The 11,329-nt window shown below is 40.6% G+C and overlaps 1 protein-coding gene across 1 annotated transcript in view; it reads left to right on the forward strand.

Moving 5' to 3' along the window:
* ptenb (phosphatase and tensin homolog B) overlaps positions 1–9,434 on the forward strand; it is a 54,390-nt gene extending 44,956 nt beyond the window's left edge. The window contains exons 8-11 of the mRNA XM_048609165.1: positions 4,443–4,550; positions 7,300–7,377; positions 8,721–8,819; positions 9,423–9,434. Of these exons, the coding sequence (XP_048465122.1) occupies positions 4,443–4,550; positions 7,300–7,377; positions 8,721–8,819; positions 9,423–9,434 (297 nt within the window). The remainder of the gene's footprint in view (positions 1–4,442; positions 4,551–7,299; positions 7,378–8,720; positions 8,820–9,422) is intronic.
* The last annotated feature ends 1,895 nt before the right edge of the window (positions 9,435–11,329 follow it).

The following is an 11,329-nucleotide window of genomic DNA, read 5'->3' on the forward strand; positions in this document are numbered from 1 at the left end:
GAAAGAAGATGAATTAGGAGATAGAAAAGGCATGTAAGAAAGGCACTATTCCAATAATCACTGGGGGACTTCAATATGCAGGTGGATTGGGGAAATCAGGTTGGTAGTGAATCCCAAGAAAAGAAATTTGTGGAATGGCTCCAAGATAGTTTTCTGGAGTAGCTTGTGATAGAGCCCACAAGGGACCAGGCAGTTCTAGATTTGGTAATATGAAATGAGGCAGACTTAGGGAGCTAAAAGTGAAGGAATCCCTAGGGACTAGAGACCATAATATGATAGAATTCACCCTGCAGTTTGAGAGGGAGAAGATTGAATCAGATGTAATGGTATTAGAGTAAAGGTAACTACAAAGGCATGAGAGAGGAGTGGCCAAAATAATTGCCAAAGTTATTTGGAAGGAGAGCCTAGCAGGGCAAATGGTGGAGCAGCAATAGTAGGAGTTTCTGGGGTTAATTCAGGAGCAGAAATTCATCCCAAGGAAGAAAAAACATGCTAATGAGAGAATGAGGTTAACTATGGCTGAAAAAAGAAAAAAGCATACAATATGATGAAGAGTATTGGGAAGGCAGAGGTTTAGGAAGTCTTTAAAAACCAGCTGAGGATAACAGAAAAAGCAATAAGGAGGGAGAAGATGAAATATGAGAGTAAGCTAGCTAGTAATATAAAAGAAGATTGCAAGAGCATTTTTGATATATAAAAGCTAAGCGAGGGACAAGAGTTGACATTGGACCGCTAGAAAATGAGGCTGGAGAAGTGGTAATGGGCAACAAAGAAATGGCAGAGGAATAGTTTTCACGGTGGAAGGCACCAACAGGATACCAGAACTTCAAGATAGTCAGGGGACAGAAGTGAGTATATTGGCCATCACTAAGGAGAAGGTGCTAGGGAAACTGGAAAGTCTCGGGTGCATAAATCACCCAGACAGGATGGACTACACCCCAGAAATCAGAAGGAGAAAACTGAGGAGATTATCGAGGCATTGGTGGTGATCTTTCAGCTGACACAGTGGCTCAGCGATTAGCACTGCGGTCTCACAGCACCAGGGACCTCGGTTCAGTTCCATCTTTGGTTGACTGCCTATGCAGAGTTTGCACGTTCTCCCCATGCCTGCGTGAATTTCTTTCGGGTGCTCCAGTTTCCTCCCATAGTCCAAAGATGTGTAGGTTGGGTGGATTAGCCTTGGAAAATGCAGGTTTAAGAGGATGGGGAGCCGGGGGCGGGGGGGGGAGGTGGTGAGTTCTGGGCGCAAAGCTCTGTAGCAGGTCAATGCAGACTCAATGGGCTGAATGGTCTCTTTCTGCACTGTAGGGATTCTATGATTCACTAGAGTCAAAGAGGGTGCCAGAGGACTGGAAACTGGCTAATGCAACACCTCTGTTCAAGAAGGGAGGGAGGCAGAAGACAGGAAACTATAGGCTGGTTAGCCTGGCCTCAGTTCTTGGTAAGATTTTTGAGTCCATTATTAAGGAAGAGTTTGCAGAGCACTTGAAAGTGCATAGTAAAATAGGGCTGAGTTAAGGGGAGGTCATGCCTGACAAATCTGTTAGAATTCCTTGAGGAATTATTGAGCAAATTAGACAAAGGAGAGCCAGTGGACGCAATCTATTTGGATTTTCCAAAAGGCTTTTGACAGGAGGCTGCTAAATAAGATAAGAGCCCATGGTGTTAGGGGCAAGGTACTGGCATGGATAGAGGATTAGCTGATTGGCAGAAGGCAGAGAGTGGGGATAAAGAGGTCTTTTTCAGGATGGCAGCTGGTGACTAGTTGAGTTCTGCAGAGATCATTTTTGGGACCACAACTATTCACCTTATACATCAACAGTTTGGATGAAGGAATTGAGGGCGCTGTCGCTAAGTTTGCAAATGACACAAAAATAGGTGGAAGGACAGGTAACGTTGAGGAAGTGGGAAGGCTACAGAAAGACTTGGATAGGCTAGGAGAGTGGACAAGGAAGTGGCAGATGGAATACAATGTGGAAAAGTGTGAGATTCTGTACTTTGGTAGGAAGAATAGAGGTGTAGACTATTTTCTAAATGGGGAAAGGCTTTGGAAATCTGAAGCTCAAAGGGACTTGGGACTACTGGTTCAGGATTCTTTTAAGGCTAACATGCAGGTTCATTTGACAGTTCGGAACGCAAATGCTATGTTAGCACTCGTTTCAAGAGGGCTAGAAAACAAGAGAAGAGAAGTACTGCTGAGGTTGATCAGATCAGATTGCATTTGGAATATTGAGAGCAATTTTGGGCCCTGTATCTAAGGAAGGATGTGCTGACATTGGAGGGGGTCCAGAGGAGGTTTACAAGAATGATCCAAGGGATGAAGGTCTTGTCGTATGAGGAGCAGTTGAGGACTTTGGTTTTGTATTCAGTGGCGTTTAGAAGGATGAGGGAGCAATCTCATTGAAATTTACAGAATACTGAGAGTCGTATAGAGTGGACATAGAAAAGATGTTTCCACTAGTAAGAAAGACTAGGATCTGAGGGCACAGCCTCAGAGTGAATTGATGACCCTTTAGAACTGAGATGAGGAGCAATTTCTTCACCCAGAGTGTGGTTAATCTGTGGAACTCTTGCCACAGAGGGCTGTGGAGGTCAAGTCATTGAGTGTAGTTAAGGCAGAGATTGATATGTTCTTGCTTAAGAAGCTGATCAAGTGTTATGGGGTGAAGGCAGGAGAATGAGGTTGAGAAACCTATTGGCCATGATTGAATGGCAGAGCAGACTTGTTATGCTGAATGGCCTTATTCTGCTCCTATATCTTCTGGTCTATCAATCACATGGATCTTGTATCCACGTAGAAATGCTGAAAAAATTAACTTCTAAGGAATGCCTAACTCTCTTGTACTTGATAGTTTAGAGTAAAAATGTTTTAAAAATCTGGCATTCCTAACATCTTGCTTTTGAAAGCTGGAGACTAACAGTTTACCCACAGTCAACACATACCCTTACCATTGCTTAAAGGTGTAAATATCTTGCATCATCATCGCAGTAGGATGACCTTGACCCCATTATTTAACCTTTAACAGAGGAGCTACCCAAGCTTGTTGTCAGGCAGAATTCAGAACATATCACGCAAATCCATTCATTCTGACATTTTGCCCTCCGTTATAACTGTAGTCCAAAACCACCATATTCTTACAAACTTCAAATTGTATCATACTCTCATAAACAAGTGTAAAAGTTAAACTTGCAAATCGCTGGTTCCCTATCTTCTTGAAACCTGGCCGTCTGCAGTTTCAGTGTGCTGAAGTCAGGTGGCTAATTCATGCTCAGCAGATTGGTTCGATCTTTGAAACCTCTTAAGAAGCTACGTGTCTCCAAAGTTTCAACTCGTAAACCATTTTCAGCCAGGAAAACCAGGAGGTAAATGGAGGTGAGAGGAATGGAGACATTGACGAAGCCCCTTTTCTAACAAGATTTGTGGACCAGGAGGAACAGGAGCCTACCTTGTCATCTTAATGAGCAGCATTGTAAAGCTCCCTCTTGCATGATCTGTATTGTAGCAATCCTACCCATCATCCCCATGACCTCCCCGATTCCATTACAATCTCTTCTCCCCCATCCACCATCATTAACAAAGCTACCTGCCCCTTGTTTATTTGAATCGCCATGTGCTACAACCTTTTCCCACCTGATAGGCCTGCCAGTTGCCTTACCCAACAAAGAAATAACTAAAAAATACACCTCAGGCAGTTGGAGAAACCAACCTTTCTGTCTGTGTAACTCCCCATGTTTCTCTTCTGTATTGGTTGACTGGTCCAGTGCTGGAGAAACTCAGCAGGTCTGGCAGCATCTGTGGAGAGAGAAACAGAGTTAATGTTTTGATTATGATGAAGAAGTCATATTGGAGCTGAAATGTTAACTGTTTCTCTCCCACAGACGCTGCCAGACCTGTTGTGTTTCTCCAGCATTATCTGTGCTTGTTTCAGATTTCCAGCATCCGCAGTATTTATTTGATTGACTAACTGCTTGCTTTCTCACCCACCAGCTTCCCTACTCTCTGGAAACACTTGTCCAAGTCCCTCCACCTTGTCACTTCCCTCCCTGATTTTTAAAAGGTCCTTTTTTATTTGAAAGTCTCATTCTGTGACGGTGCTTTCAACTTTCCCTCTACTAATCTTTGTTTTGCCCTTTTCCTGACTGCACTTCCTGTTTCTAGCGCACTCTAAATGCTTTGATTCACTCTCCCCTTCACAAGTCCTAATAACTTTAGAGATTCAATCTGGAATAACGTGATTTGAGTATTGATACTGCTCATGTAACAGCCTTTATTTGATCTCCTGCTTTACAATTGCAGTTCTCACACTGAATCTAATGATCCCACAGCCTGATGTAATGTGAGATTAAATAATTGATAAAATATTAAACCAGAAATGGGGATCCTTGCATTCCAGATTATCAATATTTTGAAGTAAACAGTTTTATTTTCCTTAATTTTAAAGAAGAAACGAACATGTTTACATTACGCTGTCCGGAGAAGATTTTCCTTTCTGGACTACTTGCTGATCATTATCTTGATGCCTGTCCTGCTTCTGGGCTACATTATAATGGTAAGTGTGAGGGCTTTCTGAGTGCAAATGGAGTATTGTTGACACATTTTGAAATTATTACTGCCTTAACTAAATTAACAGGGGATACAAAAGCTAATGTAACTTCCAGTGATAATATACTGCACCGTTGCTGTGTACTATCCATTTGCCATGCAGGACATTATTTTTTGCTGAATACCAATGGTGTCAGCATGTAGTTTAATTTGAAACCTCAAAAACTCCTTTCTTTAAAAACTGATGTTGGCTGATACGGCAGTTATAACCGTGAAATGCTGGCCTGGGTGGTGATGGTCAGCATTTCGTCATTTGCTATGTGCGGTCTGCTCTGTCAGGGGTGTGTCTTAATCTCCTACGAATCTTCACAACATCGCCCTGTTCACTTGCACAATCCCTTACATTCAGCTAGAAGATTACGGTGTCGAAAACATTGTGTCGTAGAAAGTTGAGGATGCCTAATAATGTGAATATAGCCAGTCATGGCTGAAAAGGGAGTTGACTTTTATATCCAGAGTATGGACAAAAACATGACTTTTTGTTTAAGACCAAGAAAAAAATGCATCCTATACATCAGGTCAACATAGATTGCGATTTCCAGGATATAATGTTGGGGAATTTTGGAGTGAGCATGGTGTGTTAAGATTGTTGACCTTTTGTAAGGTCATGATCATTCTTCAGATGATGGCAATCTTCATGAACCATGAGACATTTGCTAACCTTGCATCAGGTGGTCTGAACATATAACACAAATGAGAGGATGATGCATAATCACATTTCAAAGACTGTTGGGAACTAGAGATGTCATTTCTAATTCACACTCGGTGAGAGAGGAATGATGATAACTAGCTGGGCTCTAAGCCTTGAGAGGGAGTCTGGGTGGTCATGAGCATTGAATGGAATGGAGGTTTATGAGAAATATTACCAGCTTGGTTATTGAAACTTTGCCGTGAACTGAGCAGCATCTCAACCACTGATAATGAAAGGCTTGATGCAGATGTGTCTGACTTCAATAACCATATCTCTGTCATCAGGAAGACTTGGGCTAGAAGTACAGTATCTGAGTGATCTCAGCTGTGTCTGCAAATGCTGCCATGTGAGTAGGAATGTAGCCCCGGCCTATTTGCTGGGATCACTGCGACCAGAATAGAGTGTCAGAGTTAATTTAACCCTGTCTATATGGGATTGAGCAAGTGATGCAAAAGTGTGCAGAAACTTGTACATCCAAAGAAGAGAAACTGTTCAGCTTTTGAGTACATGCAGCCCTAACCTTGAAAATAGGCACATCTCTCAACAGTCCTAAGTCTCAAAGATTCTGTTAGCTATCTATGAATGGATCTCATTAAGGTGACCTGAAGATATTAGACGTTATGTCTACTTAACTGAAAGTACAAAACTGCAGATGCTGGAAATCTGAAATAGAAACAGAAATTGCTGGACAAACTCAGGTCTGATGGTATCTGTGAAGAGAGAAACAAAGTTATTGTTTCAAGTCCAATATGACTCCTCAGAATTTCTCCAGTACTCTGACAACGAAACTTTGACCTGACAGTTAGAAACAAACATTGCAACAGTTCCATTTGTACACATTCACTATCAAATCTACATGGAATAGTGAAGCAAATCTTTTAATCTAACAATGCTTGTCTCCTATTTTAGTGGACAGTGTTAGAGAATACACCTCTGGTTGTTGCAATGTTTGTTCTGGTGATTAGTAATTAGGAACTATTTGTTTGAAAAGAAATATATGTACAGATGCTATCAAACTTCAGTAGTGAAATGGTGTTGACTATTGCAACAGAATCTCTCTTAAACAGTGAAACTTAGGTAAGTGAGAAGCTCTAGATCTCAGTAGAGTTGATTGATCGAATTATAGATCTCTTTGCAATGGTAATTCCAATTAAGACTGACATTCTCAGAATTATATCTTAATTTATTTTCCCTTTGAAAAGTGGGACATGTTTCTGGTTCACCCACAAGGCTTTAGGCACAGGAAAAATATAAACATCAAAGAACAGTAAGATCTTTGAATGAGTTCATTTTAGCAATTACCCTGGCTTGTCTCACTGCTGTGTAATTTGCCTTGTGGTATTTCAACTAATTAAATATGGTAAGTCAAGTTTAATATTGAACTTAACCACATATTGTCTACAAGAACAGCATGTTTTTTCACTGTTCTTGAAGAGCGTTGCTCTGTTTGGGGTTACAACATTATACTCTTGGCTTGGAGTCAGAATGTTCAGGCTCTACTCCTGTAAAATCTAACAATTTCTGACCTCTTGTGGGCTGCGTGGCTGCCACACCAGAAAAATAATCTGGAAAGACACACTGCAGCTGATCCTGACCATGTGCAGTATGTGCCTTTAAGTTGGAAAATTACGCAAACCTAGAGCAGAACAGTGAGGGAACGATGTGGTCCCATGGTTCAGTCACATGTCAAACGTGTTGTCCAATCTCTGTTCTGGTGGGTTGAGCAGGTGCAAAAAGATCCTGTGCAACTTTTCACAGAAGAGCTGGTGTCCTACCTAGTATTCTGCTTGCAACTGAACCTGATAGAGTCCATCTTATTGCTCACTGTTCAAAATAGCTGCCACGTTTACTTGCAAAACTTTAACTACTTTGTATGCAATAAGGCGCTGTAAGGTGCCATAAGTATTAGTTCTTCCTTGCAGGTGATTGTTAAGTATGGAAAGGCCAAGATATATTACTTTTTCATGTAGTTCATTTTTATAAGCCTTGTACACTTGTTCCATAGGAATCAAAGAAGAGTCGGAACGAAGCATTGATCAAGATGTTGTTGAATGCTAAAGTGGATATAAATGCAACTGACAATGTAAGGTTCGGTGAATGATAATGATATTTCATTTTTGAATGTAACATACATTGGTTAGGTCTCAACAATGAGTTCTGATATGGATTTTTTTTTAAACAATCATGTTGCAAGAGATCATTCAGTCCATTGTGTATCTGCTGGCCCTTAGAAATAACCATCTAATTAGCCCCACTCCCCTACAATTTCTCCATAGCTTTACAATTTTTTTCTTCTTAAATACATGTCTTGTCACTGACGGCAAAAAAGTTTGAATTGATGCTAAACAATAACATTGTGATGTTTGCCAGAAGATGCCTTTTTTGTAACAGGTATTATTTCTCAAGAGGTCTACAGCTTTCTTGGCAAGATTGGACGATAGCCATATCTCGGTTGATCCTAAATCCTCTGCTCCTTTACTAAAATCAGCTCTCTCAAGCCCTCACCAAATCACCGGTCTCTGTGCCTACCTTAGCCCATCTGTGCTGAAAGCATAATTCATTTTTTTTTGATATTTTTGGATTCAGTGATCCCAAAGATTTCCTTGCAACCGACGTTTTGCACTCTTTCTCTATAAACATGCAGCTCATCCAAATTTCTGTCCATGTTCAAACACATGCATTAAATCCTGCTCATCCATTAGCCATGTTTGTTGAATCTCATTGGGGACCTGGTGTAACATACAAGAGTAATTTGTCTAAAGCAGTTTCAACTGGATAAAATAGTGCCCTCAAGCTGAGGTGTATGTTTAAAGGTTCCTCAGTCCAAAGGCCGTGTATGAAATACAAAGGTCACCAAACAAAAGTTTTGTTCTTCTTGAACAAAAAGGATGAATGGAAAGCTTCAGTTTTTCAAACTGCTTACCTTTGCTACTAGTTTAATTTTTTCAAACAAATTCCCATCTTTCATTTCTTGCCCTTTACTTTCTCCCCCAGTGATTCACTGTACTTCAACCAAAGATACAGTGGTGCGATTTTTTTTTTTTTAAGCAAAACATGACTCTGCTGTTTTGCCGTTTTGCTGAGGATTGGGCCAAGTGTGTTTTGGTCTGAATAAAAACCGAAAGAACTGTGGATGCTGTAAATGAGGAACAAAAACAGGAGTTGCAGGAAGCTCAGCAGGCCTGGCACCATCTGTGAAGAAAAAATCTGAGTTAACGTTTCTGGTCCGGTGACCCTTCCTCGGAGTTCCTTGGTATTGTGAGGAAGGGCCACCGGACCTGAAATGTTAACTCTGATTTTTTCTTCACAGATGGTACCAGACCTGCTGAGCTTCCAGCAACTTCTGTTTTTGTTGTTTGAGTGTTTTGGTGAGTTGGCTGCTCTGTGTTTGTATACATGTATAACGGAGTTCCAATCATGTTACAGAAAGGTAATTCAGCACTTCATTATGCCTGTCAAATGAAGAATAAAAGGATTGTTTCAATTCTCACTCGAGCAAATGCAGATGCATCTATTGCTAATAAGGTAAAGATTTTCCTGCCTAATTAAGACGTAGTATTTCCTACTATGTATTCTGATATTTCATTAGAAAAGTTATTACTGTGCTACATTATAAGTTTTCCGAAGGACACATCTGAGCAGAGGATCTGTTTTTCCTGAATGCAATATTACCAAGTTTGTTTTGACCATTGTGTTACAGCATAATTTGAAGCAAGCCTTCAAACCTATGGCAATTAATATAAACAAAAGCTATTGGCACTGTAAATCTGAAATGAAAAACATGATGGAAATACTCAGCAGATCTGGCAATATCTATGGAGACTTCTTTTCAGAACTGCTCTCATTTTAAAGACTTCCTCACCAGAAAACAGCTTCCCTCCATCTAACTAATCAGTTCACCCTAATGTCAAACGTCAGTCAAATTACTCCTTATCCTTAAATTCCAAAGAATACAAGAGTTTGCGCAACCTTTCCTCATAATTTAACTTCAGAATCCAGGTGTCACGTGTGGTATTCAAAGTGCACCCCCTGTATGGCCAATTAATTCATTCTAAGGTGATGTGTGTAGGTGTGGTCAAATTAGGGCTTTGTATAGCTAAAGTATAATTTGTATCCCCTGTGTTCTAGGCTTCTATGTAAATTTTAAAAAAATTATATATATATAAATGTGTGTGTGTGTGTGTGTGTGTGTGTGTGTGTATATATATATTATATATATATAACATACAAGCCCTTTTTTTTAGTTAGTTTTATAGATTATTTGTGTATTTGGAGCAGCAGAAATATTTGGACATCTATTGATTCTAGCTTTTCACCATTTAGACAGTGTTCAGTCATTTTGTTTTGGCCCTGAGTAAAAAATCTTCGTTTACCACAATTTTGCCCATTCACAAATTGATTATAGATGCTTTTTGTAGTTTTACATTACATCTACATTCCATGTACAGTGCAACCTACCTTTTGTGTAATTACTAAATGTTAGATGATGGGAGAGTGCAATGAGGATCCCTTTGGGTTAACAATTCTCACATTCTGTAAATGAGAGTATATGTCTACTCTCACTATCCATGAAATCTGCCAGTCTTTCAATTTTTCTTCTGGCAAATCACTAACGAGTCTTCAATTCCAAGAGCTTCAAATTTAGCTAACAGTCTTAAGGAACTTTATTAAATGTCTGGAAAAACTCAACATTCTGGCAGCATCTGTGGAGAGAAAGCAGAGTTATGTTTCAAGTCCAGTGACCCTTCCTTAGTTCTGCTTTCTCTCCAGAGAAGCTGCTGGACCTGCTGAGATTTTACAGCAATTTATGTTTTTGTTTCTGATTTCCTGCATCTGCATTTCTTTGTTTCTTTTAGTGAAATGTCTTTTGGACTTCCAAAAGAACAAAAGATAAGTACGGCACAGGAACAGGCCCTTCGGCCCTCCAAGCCTGTGCTGATCATACCCTGACTAAACTAAAAAACAAATCTTCTGCCCTTATTGGGTCCATATCTCTCTATTCCCTCCCTATTCATGTAACCATCCAGATGCCTCTTAAATGTCGCCAACATGCCTGCTTCCACCACCTCCTCTGGCAGTGCATTCCAGGCTCCTACCACTCTCTGCGTGAAAAACTTTCCTTGCACATCTCCCTTAAACTTTTGCCTTCTCACCTTGAACCTGTGCCCACTTGTAATTGAAACTTCAGCCCTGGGAAAAAGCCTCTGACTATCCACCCTATCTGTGCCTCTCATCATTTTGTAGACCTCTGTCAGGTCTCCTCTCAGCCGCTGTCTTTCCAGTGAAAACAATCCTTGTCATAGTCAATGCCCTCGAGACCGGGCAACATCCTGGCGAACCTTCTCTGCTGTCTCTCCAAAGTTGCCACATCCTTCTGGTAGTGTGGCGACCAAAACTGCAAAAAGTACTCCAAATGCACCCTAACAAGGGTTTTAGATAGCTGCAATATGGTTTGCTAACTCTTGTACTCCAAGACCCGGCTGATGAAGGCAAGCATGCCATATGCTTTCTTAATCACTTTGGCCACCTGTATTGCCACTTTTAGGGAAATGTGGACCTGCACGCCCAGATCTGTCTGTATGTTAATGTTCCTAAGGATTCCGCCATTTACAGTATAATTCACGCCTAAGTTTGATCCTCCAAAATGCATCATCATGCATTTGTTTGGCTTAAACTCCATCTGCCATTTCTGTGCCCAAGTTGCCAATCTATCTATCTATCTATATCCTTTTGTATGCTTTCACAATCAGTGGCACTATCAGCAACTCCACCAATCTTTCTTTTGTGTCATCTGCAAACTTACTAAACAGACCACCCACATTTTCCTCCAGATCACTTTTATATATACTACAAACAACAGAAGACCTAAGACTGATCCCTGTGGAACACCACTAGTTACCGGTCTCCATTCTGAAAAACACCCTTCCACCGCTACCCTCTGTCTTCTACGACCAAGCCAGTTTTGTATCCATCTAGCCAGCACATCCCGAATCCCATGTGATTTTAGCTTTTGTACCAATCTGCCATGTGGGACT

This window comes from Rhincodon typus, chromosome 20 (assembly GCF_021869965.1).
Source record: "Rhincodon typus isolate 14 chromosome 20, sRhiTyp1.1, whole genome shotgun sequence".
Lineage (NCBI taxonomy): Eukaryota > Metazoa > Chordata > Chondrichthyes > Orectolobiformes > Rhincodontidae > Rhincodon > Rhincodon typus.